This window comes from Nerophis ophidion, linkage group LG04, assembly GCF_033978795.1.
Source record: "Nerophis ophidion isolate RoL-2023_Sa linkage group LG04, RoL_Noph_v1.0, whole genome shotgun sequence".
Lineage (NCBI taxonomy): Eukaryota > Metazoa > Chordata > Actinopteri > Syngnathiformes > Syngnathidae > Nerophis > Nerophis ophidion.
The window spans coordinates 16,138,469-16,158,468 of record NC_084614.1 but is presented as its reverse complement, the minus strand read 5'-3'; the positions used below and the strand labels follow the sequence as shown (position 1 = coordinate 16,158,468).

The 20,000-nt window shown below is 40.8% G+C and overlaps 1 protein-coding gene across 24 annotated transcripts in view; it reads right to left on the bottom strand.

Moving 5' to 3' along the window:
- The window catches only part of macf1a (microtubule actin crosslinking factor 1a), a 441,796-nt gene that overhangs the window by 184,615 nt on the left and 237,181 nt on the right, over positions 1-20,000 (bottom strand). For all 24 annotated transcript variants that reach the window (XM_061897243.1, XM_061897250.1, XM_061897255.1 and 21 more), the window contains 8 exons: positions 14,553-14,705; positions 10,751-10,905; positions 6,851-6,977; positions 6,595-6,778; positions 6,367-6,515; positions 3,185-3,363; positions 2,983-3,121; positions 154-347 (listed from right to left, as the gene is read on the bottom strand). In XM_061897243.1, coding sequence (XP_061753227.1) covers positions 154-347; positions 2,983-3,121; positions 3,185-3,363; positions 6,367-6,515; positions 6,595-6,778; positions 6,851-6,977; positions 10,751-10,905; positions 14,553-14,705 — 1,280 coding nt within the window. The remainder of the gene's footprint in view (positions 1-153; positions 348-2,982; positions 3,122-3,184; positions 3,364-6,366; positions 6,516-6,594; positions 6,779-6,850; positions 6,978-10,750; positions 10,906-14,552; positions 14,706-20,000) is intronic.

Sequence of the window (20,000 nt, the reverse complement as noted above, 5' to 3'; positions counted from 1 at the left end):
TATTTAATTGAGATGTATACATAAACTGTATGGATATAACTTTTTAGTCTTAAAATGTATATATATTTTTAAAATTTAATCTTCTTTCATTTTTCCCTAGAAGACCGGACGGGAAAATGCAGGTGTACCTAATGTTGTGGCAGTGATACCCACCTTGTTTCTATCTGCCTCTTAACTCTGTTCCACCTCTCAGCCGCCTGATTGGCTCGCTCCTGGTATCGTTCCAGTTCCGGGCTGCGGTCCGGATGCAGCTTGCCGAGCTGAGACCCCGCCTCTTTGGCTCTGAGCACATCCGACTCCAGAGACTGGAAAACGCCATCGTGCTCGCCGAGCTCAGACTGCCACCTCTAGGAGGACGATGGAGAGTCAGGGTTATCGGGCGACCCAATCTTCCACTTTCTACGGCGCTGGTTCTCAGTAGGTGAGCTGGAGCTTGTCCCAGCTGACTTCTGGGCACCCTGGAGTGGTCACCAGCCAATCACAGGACACGTATACACAAACAACCTCCCTGCTTGGCACTCAACATCAAGGGGAGTGACCAAATGCACCACACCTAGTGTGTGTGACTATCATTGCGACTTTAACTTAACAAGCATTCAAAGTTTTTGGACCATTTGGAGTCTGCAACAAATCTAACATGTTCCAATACCAGTACTCAACGGTATCAAATTTGTATAATTTTGTGTCTTAATTTTGTTTTTGATGATAAAATCTCATTTTTAATGGAACATTAAAAGTTAGCTGATTATGATAACTGCTGTCCAGTTGTTAAATCTTGTTTTGTTATCTCGTTCTGAGTCTCATTTACAGCTGTAAGTTCAAGACGTTAAAGGGGAACATTATCACCAGACCTATGTAAGCGTCAATATATACCTTGATGTTGCAGAAAAAAGACCATATATTTTTTTAACCGATTTCCGAACTCTAAATGGGTGAATTTTGGCAAATTAAACGCCTTTTTAATATTCGATCTCGGAGCGATGACGTCACAACATAGGTAATCAATCCGTCATTTTCTCAAACACATTACAAACGAGTCAAATCAGCTCTGTTATTTTCCGTTTTTTCGACTGTTTTCTGTACCTTGGAGACATCATGCCTCGTCGGTGTGATGTCGGAGGGTGTAACAACACGATCAGGGACGGATTCAAGTTGATTTACGTGGAGTGTGCATCGATTAGCACGGCATGCTAATCGATGCTAACATGCTATTTAGGCTAGCTGTATGTACATATTTGTAGCTATATTTGCATCCAGCCTTTCCCTCCACCCACATTTAATGCCAAACAAACACATAGCAATCGACGGATTTAAGTAGCACCGGTGGCAAAATATGCGAAAGTCCCTCGTTTGGTCTGCACATTTTACCGGCGATGCTATGACAGATGGCACATAGAAACGTGTGAATATCCTGCGACACTCAAAGCAGATGCATTTCCTACGATAAAGTCAACGAAATCACAAAAATCCATCCATCCATCCATCCATTTTCTACCGCTTATTCCCTTACGGGTCGCGGGGGGCGCTGGCGCCTATCTCAGCTACAATCGGGCGGAAGGCGGGGTACACCCTGGACAAGTCGCCACCTCATCACAGGGCCAACACAAAATAGACAGACAACATTCACACACTAGGGCCAATTTAGTGTTGCCAATCAACCTATCCCCAGGTGCATGTCTTTGGAAGTGGGAGGAAGCCAGAGTACCCGGAGGGAACCCACGCATTCACGGGGAGAACATGCAAACTCCACACAGAAAGATCCTCAGCCTGGAATTGAGCCCAGGACTGCAGGACCTTCGTATTGTGAGGCAGACGCACTAACCCCTCTGCCACCGTGAAGCCAAAATCACAAAAATTAGTTTTGTTAATGTTATTGACTTATGTGCTAATCAGACATTTTTGGTCGCGGCATGACTGCCAGCTAATCGATGCTAACATGCTATTTAGGCTAGCTGTATGTACATTTGTAGCTACATTTGCATCCAGCCTTTCCCTCCACCCACATTTAATTACAAACAAACACTTACCAATCGACGGATTTAAGTTGATCCAGTGGTCTAGTCAAAAGATGCAATCGTTAGTTGGAAGGCGATCGCCGAATAGCTTCAATAGCTATTCGCTCAATAGCTTCAGTTTTTTCTTCAATTTCGTTTTCCCTATCTGCCTCCATACTCCAACCATCCGTTTCAATACATGCGTAATCTATTGAATCGCTTAAGCCGCTGAAATCCGAGTCCGAATCCGAGTTAATGTCGCTATATCTTGCTGTGCTATCCGCCATGTTGTTTGTATTGGCATCACTAGATGACGTCACAGGAAAATGGACGGTAGCTTCACAGATAGCGAAAATCAGGCACTTTAAAGCCTATTTTCGGGATATTCCATGATGGGTAAAATTGTGAAAAAAACTTCGAAAAATAAAATAAGCCACTGGGAACTGTTTTTTATTGGTTTTAACCCTTCTGAAATTGTGATAATGTTCCCCTTTAAATGGCAGAAAATATAAACACGGTTTAATGCATCCAGCGGGGCATCACAACAGAAATTAGGCATAATAATGTGTTCATTCCATGACTGTATGTATCGGTATCGATTGATATCGGAATCGGTAATTAAAAGTTGGACAGTAGAAGCTCTGCTTCTTTCTACTCCTTTTCGAACATAATGAAAAGAGAAACTGGAAATTGTGATGTAGCATGTTGTATGCTTGCATGTTCGAAATAAACTCAAACTCAACTCAACTCAAATATCGGCAAAAAAGCCATTATTTGACATCTCTACCTAGAAGTAATTCTGCTCTCAGTGCTTCTGGAGTGATCGTCAAGTGCCCAAGTGCAAAGAGTCGGCAGTTGGGCGTAATCAGGAACCTTAAGATGGCACCGCAGGATTTTAAGTGAATCGGTCCCTAGGAGGACTGGTGGGATTTGGTCTGTGCTAAAAAAAAAAAAAAAGGTACCGGATTCGGCACCCATTCTTACTTACCCCTAGTTGTTCTCTGAGGGTCTGAATGGCCGTCGTGTCCGCAGGGACGATGTCCTCCTCGCTCAGTCTGGTCTCGTACTTGCTCACCTGACTCTCCGCGTCCTCCAGGCAGCGAATCAGGACGTCCACCGTTTTTAACCTTGTGAGGTTCAAAGTGAAGGCAATCAGTCCCCGTTTAGCCGAGCGGCACAACCACACTCACTTTTCCAAGAAGACGGAGGAGAGACAGTGAAGCTTGTCCATCTTCTCCACCGCCTGGTTGAGCTCCGAGCGCAGGGCGGGGGCGCTGGAGGACGTCGGCTTCTCCTCGAAGAAAGCGACGCAGCGGCCAGACACGCCGCCCAAACTGGAGCGAAGGCCGTCCAGCTCAGAGTGCAGCGTCTGGGAGTTAAAGGGCTCCGGTTATTCTGACAAGTTATGTAGACCAAAACAAAAAAAATCTTAATAGTAGTAATTCATAATAGTAACATTTTGCAACCGTACACCTTGTTATGTTGTCTGCTTGTATAAGTGAATAATAATTGAATATTAATGTAGTTGCCTATAAAGTTAAAGTACCAATGATTGTCGCACACACACTAGGTGTGGCGAAATTATTCTCTGCATTTGACCCATCACCCTTGTTCACCCCCTGGGAGGTGAGGGGAGCAGTGAGCAGCAGCGGTGGCTGCGCCCAGGAATCAATTTTGGTGATTTAATCCCCAATTCCAACCCTTGATGCTGAGTGCCAAGCAGGGAGGTAATGGCTCCCATTTTTATAGTATTTGCCATTATTACATTTCGTCCCATGCACTGTTAAAAAAATATATATATAAAAAAATCTTGAGATGTTACGGTTGAATTATTAATTTTTTTCTCATGCACTGTAAAAAAAATTAAATAAAATTATAATTTTTTTTTAAGATGTTAAGGTTGAAAAAACTGGCAGCTCAGTTGCCTAAATTCTATCGTAAAAATACAATTGTTCTACAGCATATTACTGTAAATTGGAAATACGGTAACAGTGTTTTTTCAAGGTAAAATTCTGGTGACTGGGCTGACATTTTTCCAAACCATAAAATCTAAAGATGTTGCTTTTACTGTAACTGGAAGTTCAGTTCTGCAACTGAGCAGGCAAAATCATTGTCATTTTTACAATTTACATTTTATGGGTAACTTTGAAATCATAAGTCTAAAACGGAGGTCGGCAAACTGCGGTTCTTTAGCGCCTCGTGGCTCCCTGGAGCTTTTTCAAAAATGTTGAAAATGGAAAAAGATGGAGAACAAAAATATGTTTCTTTGTTTTAATATGGTTTCTGTAAGAGGAAAAACATGACACAAACCTTCCTAATTAATATTAAACATACTTCACTAATGAGAGTATTTGGCGAGCGCCGTTTTGTCCTAATTTCGGCAGCCCTTGAATTTGATTGATTGATTGAAACTTTTATTAGTAGATTGCACAGTACAGTACATATTCCATACAATTGACCACTAAATGGTAACACCCGAATAAGTTTTTCAACTTGTTTAAGTCGGGGTCCACGTAAATTAATTCATAGTTTGTTTACACGTACAACTTTCTCTGACGTTGCCACATAAATACGTGTTTTATGCCCCTCCTTTATTGTTTCATTTTGTCCACCAAACGTTTTATGCTGTGCGTTATTAGAGTGCTAAAATTTTTTGTTGCTAGTTTTACAACCCTTTTCCCTGGTCTTATACTGTAACTTGGTACTTAACATATGCTTATGGTTAGCATGTAAATTATTATTATTTTTGCTATTTTTGCAATCGTTTACCAGAGAGTCATATACTTTGGTATTTGACATAAGCTAACTGTTAGCATGCAACCATTATCAGCATGCTAACTTTTTAGCCACGTTTCCCGTTGTACAGGAGTCCTATCTCGGTACTTGACACATGCTAACATTTAAGCGTAATTGCAAGCTCCACTCTTAGAGACTTAGACTTCCTTAATTACCACACAAATTTGAACTTTACAGTACAGATAAGAACAACATTTTGTTGCATTAGCTCGTTGTAGTGCAGGATAAAAGAGCAATAAGGTGCAGAGTGTTTGCATTTACAAAAGAAGGTGCGGATATAAAAAGATTTACTGTGCAGATAAATATATTGCACTTTTCCATATGCATTCACGTTTACGGATGTATGTCATACTGTCTTTTTATATAAATATATATATAAATATATACACACACACAAATATATACAATATATATACATATATATATATATATATATATATATATATATATATATATATGAATATATATATACACACACAAATATATATACACATATATATACACACACACACACACACACATTATGTATATACATATATAATAGTTTAAAGTAGAGATATCGGCTGATAAATGCTGTAAAATATAATATCGGAAATTATTGGTATCGGTTTCAAAAAGTAAAATTTATGACTTTTTAAAACACCGCTGTACGGAGTGGTACATGGACATAGGGAAAAGTACAGAAGGCCAATAAAAACTTTGCGTGCCAGCCTAATCACATACTATTTACGGCTTTTCACACACACAAGTGAATGTAAGGCATACTTGGTCAACAGCCATACAGGCCACACTGAGGGTGGCCGTATAAACAACTTTAACACTGTTACAAATATGCGCCACACTGTGAACCCACGCCAAACAAGAATGACAAACGAATTTTGGGAGAATATCCGCACCGTAACACAACAGAACAAATACCCAGAAACCCTTGCAGCACTAACTCTTCCGAGACGCTACAATATACACGACCACCTCAACTTCCTCATGCTCTCTCAGGGAGAGCATGTCCTGAATTCCAAACTGCTGTTTTGAGGCATGTTAAAAAAATGAATGCACTTTGTGACTTCAATACTAAATATGGCAGTGCCATGTTGGCATTTTTTTCCATAACTTGAGTTGATTTATTTTGGAAAACCTTGTTACAGCATAGCTCGGTTGGTAGAGTGGCTGTGCCAGCAACTTGAGGGTTGCAGGTTCGATTCCCGCTTGTGCCATCCTAGTTACTGCCGTTGTGTCCTTGGGCAAGACACTTTACCCACCTACTCCCAGTGCCACCCACACTGGTTTAAATGTAACTTCGATATTGGGTTTCACTATGTAAAGCGCTTTGAGTCACTTGAGAAAAAGCGCTATATAAATATAATTCACTAATTCACTTCACTTAATGCATCCAGCGAGGCATCTCAACAAAATTAGGCATAATAAAGTGTTAACTCCACGACTGTTTATATCAGTATCAGTGGATATCGGAATCGGTAATTAAGAGTTGGACAATATCGGCAAAAAAGCCATTATCAGACATTTCTAGTTTAAAGCAACTAATGTTGCTGTTATTCCCCATGAAACGAAAACTTACCTCGTGCTCAGCGATCCTCTCAGCGTTGTCGCCGCTCGGGGGCGGAGTCTGAATGCCATTCATCAATCTCTGCTCGGCCTCGTTTAGACGCAAAGTGACGTTCTTTAGCTCGGACAGATAAGAGCGGGAGACCGACTCGTCTTTCTCTTCTGTACACAGAGGACACACAAGTGGTCAGTCAGCATTGCGATGAAGGTCGTCGGACTGCGCCTTAGAGCGCGTGCTCGCCTGTCTCCATGTTGCGCAGCAGGTCCTGACAGTGCTGCTGCGCCTGCCGGACGTCCGCCTCCAGCTGCCGCCTCTCGGCCGGCGTGAACAGCGCGCTCTCTCGGCTGTCGGACAGAAAGTCGTCCAGCTGGGACTCCAGGTGATCCAGGACTTGCTGGCGCTCCGACGGGGATTGGCAGCGGACCTGGCAAGGTCGTGGAGATGAGCGGGAGAGGAGACACACGCCGACGTTCTCCCGAGGTTTGAGGAGCCTCACCGTGTCCAGGTTCCACTCGGAGACGGTGCGGACGTCTTTGAGGAGGTAGTGCCAGGAGACCACGCTCTTCATGTTGACGTGGAGCTGGTGCCACAAAGACATCACTTTCTGGTAGAGCTGCTCGGCCCTGCACATCGACGCACAACGTTTAGTCACCATACACACTATCCTTTTCACCTAATAGTTATTCTATGGATGATCATTTTTACGAGGGAATCATCATAATAATATTGCCTAATTGCTGCAAGACAAGCACTGAAAACAATTAAGGTTGCACAATATAGACCAGGGGTCTGGAACCTTTTTGGCAGAGAGAGCCATGAAAGCCAAATATTTCAAAATGTATTTTCGTGAGAGCCATATCATATTTTGTAACACTGAATACAACTAAATGTGTGCATTTTTAAATAAGACCAACATTTTTTGAGTGTAATAAGTCTCTTATTCTTTTTAATAACATTGTTATTCTGAAGCTAATCAATCATAAATCAAATGTCATGTCTGTTGATTATGTTTTTGTTTGGCCATGTGCTGTTTGTCTTTTGGACTCTTTAAGTTCCTGTTTTTTTCCACTCCCTTGTCTGGTTTCCTTGGTTACTCATTTTGTCCACCTGTCTCTGGTGGACAAAATGCCCGCTCACCTGCTTCCTGAGCACTAATCAGAGGCAGTATTTAAGCTTGTCTTTGCCAGTCTGTCGCCCTGGCGTCAATGTGATCTTTTCTTGCTCTGTGCTGACTTGTTTCATTGTGAATTATATTTATATAGCGCTTTTTCTCTAGTGACTCAAAGCGCTTTACATAGTGGCAGAAGCGGGAATCGAACCTGCAACCCTCAAGTTGCTGGCACGGCCACTCTACCAACCGAGCTAAACCGCCTTGCCATAGTTTCGTGCTTCATGCCATGCCAAGTAAGTTTTGTTTAATTTATGTTCATAGACTGTTTATGCGTTAGCTTTCTTCCTTAGCCCAAGTTATGCCTCTGCTGTGAGCGATTTTTTTAGTTTAAATTAAGTCATGTTTTTACCTAAATGCCATGTCCCGAGTAGTCCGTCTGCCTTCCTGGGAGAACGACCCCGCAGCAAGCTGCGACCCCCCCCCCATCATGACATAAAATACTTCTTACCATTGATGCGACTTCTTGAACAGGTGCGGTGGGAAACGGATGGATGGATTTAAATGCATGAGAATGTTTTATATTTTGAGCGTTATTTTTAGCACTGTGAATTCCAGCGGAATTATTCATAATTATCGTGTTAAGCAATGTCAGCTAAGATTTATCTGAGAGCCAGATGCAGTCAGCAAAAGAGCCACATCTGGCTCTAGAGCCATAGGTTCCCTACCCCATAGACTGTATACCAGACCTGGGCAAATTACAAACCCCCTTTCCATATGAGTAGGAAAATTGTGTTAGATGTAAATATAAACGGAATACAATGATTTGCAAATCCTTTTCAACCCATATTCAGTTGAATATGCTACAACAGGGGTAGGAAACCTATGGCTCTCGAGCCAGATTTGGCTCTTTTGATGACTGCATCTGGCTCTCAGATAAATCTTAGGTGACATTGCTTAACACGATAAGTGATAAATAATTCCGCTGGTAATCACAGTGTTAAAAATAACATTCAAATTATAAAACATTCTCATGCATTTTAATCTAACCATCCATTTTCTATCGCACTTGTTCAAGAAGTCGCATTAATGGTAAGAAGTATTATATTTATTATTGGTTAGCTTTAGAATAACAATGTTATTAAAAAGAATAAAAGACTTATTATACTCTAAAAATGTTGGTCTTACTTAAAAATGCACGCAATTAGTTGTGTTCAGTGTTAAAAAATATGACATGGCTCTCACGGAAATACATTTTGAAATATCTGGCTTTCATGGCTCTCTCAGTCAAAAAGGTTCCCGAACCCTGTGCTACAAAGACAACATATTTGATCGCACTGAATATTTTAACACCAACATTTGTATACACTGAAATTTTAAACACTGAATCTTTAAACACCGAATATTTTCACACCAAATTTTTTTATACTCCATTTTTATTGTCCCTTGTCACTTTTTTGGGGTTGCTGGAGCCTATCTTAGCTGCATTCAGGCGGAAGGCGCCGTACACCCTGGACAGGGTCAACACAAATAGACACAACATTCACACACTAGGGAAAATTTATAGTGTTGCCAATCAACCTATCCCCAGGTGCATGTTTTTGTATGCGGGAGGAAGCTGGAGTAGTTGGACCAAATAATATACAGTTGTGATCAAAATTATTCAAACCCCACACAATTTAGGCGTTTTAGCAAGTTGGACATTTAGTCCGTATTTTGTTTATAGTCATATCAAGTAAAGATGTGTCAAATAGGCAAAAGCAACTTAAATTGTAACACTGTATTTTACAAAATACCAAAAAAGGACATTTTTCTTAATATCTCATTGACAAAATGATTCAACCCCCTAGTTAGATGCATCTTTAGTACTTAGTAGAACACCCTTTGGCAGTAATGACATCCTTCAAATGTGATACATAACCGGACACAAGCTTCTTGCAACGATCTACAGGTATTTTAGCCCATTCCTCTTGGGCAAAGGCCTCCCGTTCATTCATATTCTTGGGCTTGCGTGCTGCAACTGCCTTCTTCAAGTCCCACCACAGCTTTTCTATAGGATTTAGGTCTGGCGACTGTGAAGGCCACTCCAGAGTCTTCCAGCCCTTCTTCTGCAACCACTCTGATGTTGATTTGGAGGTATGCTTGGGATCCTTGTCCTGTTGGAAGGTCCAACGTCTCCCAAGCCTCAGCTTCGTCACTGACTTCATGACATTTGCAGCTAATATAACCTGGTAAGAAATAGAATTCATAATGCCTTGAACGCGATGGAGATTCCTGGTACCTGAGGCAGAGAAACAGCCCCAGAGCATGATTGACCCCCCACCATGCTTAACAGTAGGCAAGGTGTTCTTCTCTTTGTAAGCTTCATTTTTTGTCCTCCAGACATAACGTTGATTCAAAGGCCCAAAGAGTTCCAGTTTTGTCTCATCACTCCATAGAACAGTTTCCCAAAACCTTTGGGGTTCGTCCAGATGATTTTTGGCATACTGGAGTCTGTTTTTCTTGTGCCTGGTAGTCAGAAGTAGGGTTCGCCTGGGAGTTCTGGCATGGAGGCCTTCATCTCGTAGAGCGCGCCTTATTGTCTGGGACGAAACCTGCGTTCCCCCCTCTGCAATGTCCTGTTTTAGTTCCTCAGCTGTTACCCGGGGGTTTTTCACCACTGTACGCACACAGCATCCTCTTTCTACCACGCCCAGGTAGTGTTTCCACTGTGCCTTTAGCTTTAAACTTGCGAATTATGCTCCCAACTGTGTCTCTTGGAATGTGTAATGTCTTTGCTATTTTCTTATATCCATATCCTTTCTTATGAAGAGAAATTACCTCCTCTCTTGACTTCTTTGACCACTCCCTGGACTTCACCATGTTGCAAATACACCATTGACCATCTACAAGAAGCTGAGCGTCACAGTCTTTTTCAAACAGTTTGTTGCTCGTTATGGTTCTAATCACATCTACAGGTGTTTTCAACACCTGATTGAAAAGACCTTATTCAAATTATTTTCTTAAGAGTTATGATCTTCAAGGGGTTGAATAATTTTGTCAATGAGATATTAAGAAAAATGTCCTTTTTTGGTATTTTGTAAAATACAGTGTTACAATTGAAGTTGCATTTGTTTATTTGACACATCTTTATTTGATATGACTATAAACAAAATACGGAATAAATGTCCAACTTGCTAAAACACCAAAATTGTGTGGGGGTTGAATAATTTTGATCACAACTGTATTGTTGGTTATCACAGGTTATATCACAGTATAGATTTTAGGCCGCATCGCCCATCGTCTCACCTGCTGGCGGTGTCCATGGCCTCCTGGTTGGGAGGGGGCACGGTGAAGCACACCGAGGGCACCATGGCCTCGTTGCCTGTGGGACTGATGACCTTCCACTTGGTCCGCTGAGAGTTGTCCTCCAGCACACACTCGTCCCCCAGGCCTATTGTGATCTGAAAAGGTCACGCAGCAGTGGGGGGGAAGAGCAGGCAGCGAGGATGGAGGAGGGGGGCGAGGAGTGAGAATGGGGGAAACAAAATGGAGGTTATTGCTCATCCAGATGATTCAAATCAATGGAAATGTGCTGAAGTCAGCCAAAGAAAAACACAAAACATGCAACTTAAAAGAGGCAACACAAAACAAACGTCGATGGATGGCGTGTAATCGTTATAGAGATGGCACACTTGAACAAGCTGCGTCACTCGTACAAAAATCTCCGGTGTGGTTTGCAGCTGAGCACAAAGACAACGCAGCGCCGGAAGCCTCGCCGAACAATCAAATCAAACGTTGGGTTTAGTGCGCTAACGAGCACGGGAAGCACAGGTAGTGTGAGCGGTGCAAGAAGACAGAGGCTGCTCTACCTGAACGTTTGTCTTGGCGGCCCGGCGCACAGACCACAGCGAGGACGAGGAGGGGAGGAGGTGAAAGAAAGGTGAGGGCATGGAGAGAAAGAAGAAAACATATTGACTTGTGCTCATGTGCAGATTCATGACGTTACGCAACACATAGGTGATGACAAGGGGACAAGATGCTGAGTCCTTTGCATGCTGCCTCCGTTTCAGCTCACCTAGAACTGACTTTTTTGGAAAATGTAAACAAAATTCATATTTTTGGTATTTTTATATTACTAATGAGATCAGTGGTGAAGCTCAGCTTCCCCTAAAAGAGGGGTAGGGAACCTATGGCTCGCGAGTCAGATGTGGCTCTTTTGACGACTGTATCTGGCTCTCAGATAAATCTTTGCTAACATTGCTTAAACAAGATAATGAATAATTCAGATTTAAAAATAACGTTCAAAATATAAAACATTTTCATGCATTTTAGTCCATCCGTCCGTTTTCTGCCGCACCTGTTCAGTCGCATTAATGGTAAGAGGTATTTCTTTTACAGGGGACGGCGTGGCGCGGGTTGGGAGAGTGGCCGTGCCAGCAATCTGAGGGTTCCTGGTTCGATACTAGTACCCCCAAATGAGAGCAAAACATTTTTGTTTGAAAATCACTTTTACATCAGTTTCTGATTTATTAAATTGTATAACAGTGCCAAATATGGCTCATTTGTAGTGGTCTTTCTTGAACTATTTGGAAAAAAAAGATATGAAAATACCTAAAAACTTGTTGAAAAATAAACAAGTGATTCAATTCTAAATAAGAAGTAATCATCAACTTAAAGTGCCCTCTTTGGGGATTGTAATAGAGATCCATCTGGATTCATCAACTTAATTCTGAACATTTCTTCACAAAAAAAGAAATCTTTAACATCAATATTTACTGAACATGTCCACAAAAAATCTAGCTGTCAACACTGAATATTGCATTGTTGCATTTTTTTTCACAGTTTATGAACTTACATTCATATTTTGTTTAAGTATTATTCAATAAATCTATTTATAAAGGATTTTTGAATTTTTGCTATTTTTAGAATATTTAAAAAAAATCTGACGTACCCCTTGGCATACCTTCAAGTACCCCAGGGGTACACGTACCCCCATTTGAGAACAACTGCGCTATGTGATGTTGTCTTAGTAAAATCTACCATCTTTTATATCCTTTATCTGTTATTGCAGACTGTACTGGTGTTCGGGGAATCGATGAAAAACGAGCTTCCCCTACTCGAAAGACCAGCAGCCACCACTGCGTGATGTAAACCAGTGTTCCCCAACCTTTTATCCACCAGGGACCGGTTTAATCTATTCATTATTTTCACAGACCCACTTTCCACATGTAAATTAGCCTTTGCCCACAAACTGGCACATTAAAAAGTTATATATCCATTGATGTGCATTGTCCCATTACAACTACAATGGAGTTGTAATATACATCTATTAACAGGCTTATTGGTGTGTTTAGTGCAAAGGTCGGCGAGCCGCATGCGGCTCTTTAGCGCCGCCCTAGTGGCTCTCTGGAGCTTTTTCAAAAATATATGAAAAATGGAAATGATGAGGGGAAAAAAATATATTTTTTGTTTTAATTTGGTTTCTGTAGGAGGACAAACATGACACAAACCTCCCTAATTGCTATAAAGCACACAGTTTGTATTAAACATGCTTCACTGATTCGAGTATTTGGCGAGCGCCTTTTTGTCCTACTAATTTTGGCGGTCCTTGAACTCACCGTAATTTGTTTACATGTACAACTTTCTAGGACGTGTTTTATGCCACGTCTCATTTAGTCCACCAAACTTTTAACGTTGTGCATGAATGCACAAAGGTGAGTTTTGTTGATGTTATTGACTTGTGTGGAGTGCTAATCAGCTATATGGTCACTGCATGACTGCAACCTAATGGATGCTAACATGCTATTTAGGCTAGCTATATGTACATACTGCCTCATTTGTAGCTATATTTGAGCTCATTTAGTTCCTTTAAGTCCGCATCATACAATTTATATCTCATGACACACTATCTGTATGTAACATGGCTCTTAATGTTTTGCGGCTGCAGACGGATTTGTTTTTGTATTTTTGGTCCAATATGGTTCTTTCAACATTTTGGGTTGCCGACCCCTGGTTTAGTGCGACAGGCCAAAGTTAAGTCTGAGAAAATGTGGTAGTTTATAAATTAATTAATGTTTCTGTGGAGCCCGGTAGCAAATGCATCATGGACCAGTGGTTGGGGACCACTGATATAAACTATTAGATAGCAAACTGGGGAGGTATAACTCGGTTGGTTAAGTGGCTGTGCCAGCAACTTGAGGGTTCCAGGTTCGATCCCTGCTTCCGCCATCCTATTCACTGCCGTTGTGTCCTTGGGCAAGACACTTTACCCACCTGCTCCCAGTGCCACCCACGCTGGTTTAAATGTAACTCAGATATTGGGTTTTACGATGTAAAAGTGCTTTGAGTCACTAGAGAAAAGCGCTATATAAATATAATTCACTTCACTTCACTAAACTAATTTGTTTTGTCAGCTACAATACAACGATATGTTTGTTCAGATCCCGTAGCAGATATTGACCTACATTGGACTGCTTTTAGCATCTTTGATGCAAAAAAGTGCTGCGCTCCTTTCAATTTGTTAGTATGCAGCCTTGAGGGATTATAGCGCCACCTGGTGCTTTTTGCACACACCTCTATTCTACTAGGCCACCTACTCAGTGGCCTCGTGGTTAAGAGACCGCCCTGAGTTCAAACCCCAGCTGAGTCATACCAAAGACTATAAAAATGGGACCCATTACCTCCCTGCTTGGCACTCGGCATCAAGGGTTGGAATTGGGGGTTAAACAACCAAACATGAATCCCGGGCGTGGCCACCACTGCTGCTCACTGCTCCCCTCACCTCCCAGGGGGTGAACAAGGAGATGGGTCAAATGCAGAGGACACATTTCACCACACTTAGTGTGTGTGTGAGACAATTATTGGTACTTCAACTTTACTTTTTATACATGTATTAAAATGTGTAATGTTTGTCATCAGACATTTTCATGCTATTTTTAAGCCGGCAGAGTGACAGTGGGAAGGGCGTACAAGGAGTCAATCTGGGGTGGGTGGGGGACGGGGGTGAAGTAACATTGTGCAGGCGCAAGCTGGTTGGAAAAATGCTCCTTTTTTCCCCCTCCCTTTGCACTTTAACCGCACATTGTGTCTCATGGAGTCCGTGCCTTACCTCTATTTGTTTGTAGTCGCACACGGCCCTGATGGGCGTGGCCCCCGCCAAGGGGCTCTCTGCACCGCGAGGCCTGAGCTGCACCACCGTCTTGGCCCGGCCCACCAGGCTGGCCACCGTGCTGCGATACTCTATGAGCTGCTCCTTCTCGTCCTGTGAGAGGTAGGAAAAGAAGGTTTTGGATAGGGATGATGTTCGAAAACCGGTTCTCCCGATTGTTGGATTCGAACCACTTTTTGAGAAACGGTTCCCGTTATCGAAGCCACTATTTTAAAGAAAAATATTTGGTTCTTTATTCGAATCCCTGGGAACAAATCCAGTGTCACAGGTCACAGGAAATGACGTAGCTCAATCATTCGGCGGCAGATACAGAAGCAGCAACAACAACGGACGGGAAAAAAAACGCTCCAAAGCATGGTTTCGCTTTACTAAGAAATATGACGATGAAACGATTATCTGCAATTATTGACAGGCTTCGCTTTCCTGTAAGGGGTACAACAGTACATCAAACATGTGGAAACATGTTCAGGCCAAAGGTGTCGTGGAGAAGCAGCGGCAGAGATGACGAAGCACGCCCCTCTTCCTCTGCTTCAACCTGCAGTCCCAGTGGTAGTGCCGATGAGTAACTAATGTTAACTGTTGCCGGTTCATTTCCGTATCTGCTCACGTGTAGCCTTTAGGGTAAAATATGTCAACCAGGACTGCAGTAATGTTAGCTAGACCAACGTTACTGTCAGGTTCAAACACTGATGACATCTATTAAACAAGACAAAAAGCAAGGAATCAAACAGAGACAGAATTAAATTTGGACTCAATCTTGAGGAGACACGTACAATGTTAGCTAGACTAACATTACTGTCAGGTTCAAACACTGATGACATCTATTAAACAAGACAAAAAGCAAGGAATCAAACAGAGACAGAATTAAATTTGGACTCAATCTTGAGGATACACGGCCACTGTACTCTCTGTACAGTCTTTCACCACGCTCTGCCAAAAGATTGTACTCCTTCTTTGACTATCTCCCCACCCCTGCCCCCAGCTGCTTCCTGAGGTAAGTGGGTCGTAAACAGCGTTGCCTTCAGTTACCGAACAGTTCGAAGAGAGTTCGTCAAATAGTTCAAATAAGAGTTTCATAAAATAGTTCAGAGAGAGCCCTATAAAATAGTTTAAAAAAAAAGAGAGTTCCATAAAATAGTTCAAAAAGAGTTCGTAAAATACTTCAAAAAGAGTTCCTCTGGAAGTTGGGCAGATCCTGCCATTTGTCCGCTTTGAAGTCTCAGTGGATTTTAAGAGCCTTCTTCTTGGTTGATTTCAAAGACAGCCTTTTGTCTTCTTGTCAGGAACACAATGTAATACAAAGTTTTTTGTGATAATTTAGAAACAATTATTCTAACAGTTACCTAAGCATAGTTAGTGGCTAACGGTAACGTTAGCCTTTATGTATGTGTATGATAACGTTAGCGGTATCTTGTAGCCTACACCACTCCAGAGTTTGCAGGTCTGTCTAATAAATAATACAAATGAATGCAGGATTTTTCCTGCATGTATTTTTCTTAGCTGGCCCAATTAAAGGGGCGCTAACAGTCAATATTTATTTATTCTATTTTTTTGTTAAAAATATAAGTGAAGGCTGCCAGAAGTGAGTTTTTGTCAAACCAAGTATTGTGTGTTTTTTTCCATATACAACAACCTATCTGGATTCGATAAGAGAATTGATAAGGAATCGGTTTGATAAGAGTATTCGATAGTAGCATCGAAATCGATAATTTCTTAACAAACATCATCCCAAGTTTTTACTACTCGATTACCACATGCATTACCGTGTTTTTCTGAGTATAAGTCGCACTGGAGTATAAGTCGCACTGGATTATAAGTCGCAGTTTTGGGGGAAATGTATTTGATAAAACCCAACACCAAGAATAGACATTTGAAAGGCAATTTAAAATAAATAAAGAATAATGAACAATAGGCTGAATAAGTGTACGTTATATGAGGCATAAATAACCAACTGAGAAGGTGCCTGGTATGTTAACGTAACATATTATGGTAAGAGTCCTTCAAATAACTATAACATATAGAACATGCTATACGTTTACCAAACAATCTGTCACTCCTAATTGCTAAATCCCATGAAATCTTATACTTCTAGTCTCTTACATGAATGAGCTAAATAATATTATTTGATATTTTACGGTAATATGTTAATAATTTCACACATAAGTCGATCCTGAGTATAAGTCGCACCCCCGGTCAAACTATAAAAAAAACTGCGACTTATAGTCCAAAAAATACGATCATTTATGAGAATGAACAATTGTGGGCCGGGAGGACACATGAGCAGAGTGTTACCTACTCTGACATCCAATCTAACAGGTGTGCATTTAGATGTGAAAAGAGTTGTTTGCAACAACTCAAACAAATGACTTACACAATAACAGTAACTGATGGGGCAGAGAGAAAGGATGGAGCATAAACGCTGAAAAATTAATAGCATGCAGCTCCGTCATTCTCCTTGTTTTATAGCTACAAAATATAACAACATCAACAGCTGGCATAAGTTACTAAGTCGTTCAAAATAGGGGCTCTTAACATTTTTGACCTCTGGACTCAACTTTTTCACTGCAGGGGGCCTATTTAAATATTAACAATTCATTAGTAAGCTTCCTCTTGGTTTTAATCGTATTCAATAATTCTATGTAACCTACTTAGTTTCACACGTGTCAAACTCCAGGACCAGGGGCTGAATCTGGGCCGCCACATTATTTTATGGGGTCAGCGAAAGCTTGGAAATAATATGGAAATAATATATTACAAACCATGTACTGCATGCAATGGCATATGTTTTAAAAATCAATAATATCCAAATCTAAATATATTATCAAGTATTCAAAAAATATTTGTTGTTAAAATAAAAATAAATACTTTACTTAAATATCTGCTTGACTTATGATTTAAAAACAATTTATCAATCAAATTGTAGACTGTAAAATTGACAATAGATTTGATGGTTAAATTCTGCCGACTCAGTTTTTTCCATATACAGTAAGACATTAAAACATTAAAAACCGGAGAAAAAAAACATTAAAACAACAAGATTTTACGGTAAAAAAAACAAAAAACTGGCAGCTTTGTTGCTTGAATTTTACCGCTATAAACAGACAAAAAAAACAAAAGACGGTTTCACCTAAAGCTGCCATTAGGTAATACTGATGTGCGTGTAATACCTAATATGCAAGTGCAATGAAGTAAATTAGGGTCATTTTTACCATCGATTATTCAGATATTTGATTACGTGGCTACCACTAAAACTTTCAGAGTTACATTTTAGCTGTTTTTATGCAACACAGAACAAATTGAGAGATTTGTCCAGTATTTTTTAATTTCATATTTTAATTAACGGTTAGGAGTTCACAAACAGCATTACATTATACCGGCCCTAATGCCATTACTTTTACTAGTAACGAGCAATATATTTAGTTGTATGTATGTTACAACGCCGTTATTGATGGGTTTGATGTAACGTGGCACGCTACTTTTGATGTGGTTATATGTCAACAAGACAGCGTCGGAAGCAAAACAACTTCAATATAGGAAGTAACTTTTTACTATGAAAGAAACAACCACATACACACACACCTACTACTACTTGGGAATAATGGACAATAAATCAATGATTGAAGTGACAACCTTGCCATCCAACCAATACCCCGTTTGTGGACAAGGAGACAAGACAGCCATTAAAGCACATTTACCGTATTTTTCGGACTATAAGTCGCAATTTTTTTTCGTAGTTTGGCCGGGGGTGCGACTTATACTCAGGAGCGACTTATGTGTGAAATTATTATTACCGTAAAATATCAAATAATATTATTTATCTCATTCGCGGAAGAGACGAAGAAAATGTCAGCAATCGTCACACACACGTCGAACCAATAAGAATTCGGTAGTGTAGGGTCATGGCAGAAGTGCATTGTGGGTCATGGAATGCTAACTGCTATATGCTACTGCCGTAGCTATTTAAATGGATCACTTCATTGTTGGCGGTAACTTATAAAAACTGAGAAGGGCTGAACAAAAATGGCACCGAAAAGGAAATCATGTACTGCAGATTACAAGCTGGACGTAGTGAAATATGCAGCAGAAAAGGACAATAGGAAGCGGCGCATACCTTTGGAGTTGGCAGAGTTGTTTAGAAGCGATATCGAGGAAGAGGATTTCATGGGATTTATCGATTAGGAGTGACAGATTGTTTGGTAAACATATAGCATGTTCTATATGTTATAGTTATTTGAATGACTTACCATAATATGTTACGTTAACATACCAGGCACCTTCTCAGTTGGTTATTTATGCCTCATATAACGTACACTTATTCAGCCTGTTGTTCACTATTCTTTGTTTATTTTAAATTGCCTTTCAAATGTCTATTCTTGGTGTTGGATTTTATCAAATAAATTTCCCCCAAAAATGCGACTTGTACTCCAGTGAGACATATATGTTTTTTTTTCCTTCTTTATTATGCATTTTCAGCCGGTGCGACGTATACTCCGGAGCGATTTATAATCCGAAAAATACGGCACAATCTCTTTAGTAACTGGTGCTACCATAATCCAGTGAAAAGATTCAACAGCTGAGGTAAAATGCTGCTCTGAACTTGCTATTACTGACGTCACACGTCTTGGAAACAGGCACAGCCTTTTTAAAAAGGCGCTCACACACGTACTCTGCTGTCATGAAATGTCTTGACTGCATATCCAAGACATTTGAAGTTTTTAAGTACCACAATAATACCTTTCCTTAGTGAATAATTAAATTAATAAAATACTAATTCCGTAATTCACACTTGCCTGACAAGTGCAGACATCACATTGTATTCAAGTTAGAGCTGGGCGTTATATCGATATATCGCGGGTTTGTCACTGTGCGATATAGAAAATAACTATATTGTGATATTCGAGTATACGTTCTCACGCAGTTGCTTTTGGCTGTGGGCATTACACTACACCAGTTTGTCACTCCTTCTTGTCTCTCCTTCTCACAGAGAATTAAACCAAGCGTACCTTCTTACATACGTCACACACTGTCACATGTGCAACGTCTCCCGCAGAGCAGAGAGGTAGTGACATGATAACGTTAGCTGTGATGCTAGCGGACCGGTGCGAGTGGTAATAAGAGAGAAAGAAGGTGCGAATCTGGTAAGAAATGGAGGAAGAATTACCAGGAAAAACGACAGGTGATCCATTGTCTGGCGGTGGTTCTGCTTCAAGGGGGAATATATTCAACATTCATGCGGCAAAAGCGTTGCTACAAAAAGTAGCAGCACTGCTAAAGTATCATCATTTGAAAAGTCACCCGCTAGAGAATAAAGGGTGCTTGAAACTCGGCTTGTTAACATGTAAGGCCGGTGCCACACCAAAAAAATGCCGAAGCAACTATTTCCACATC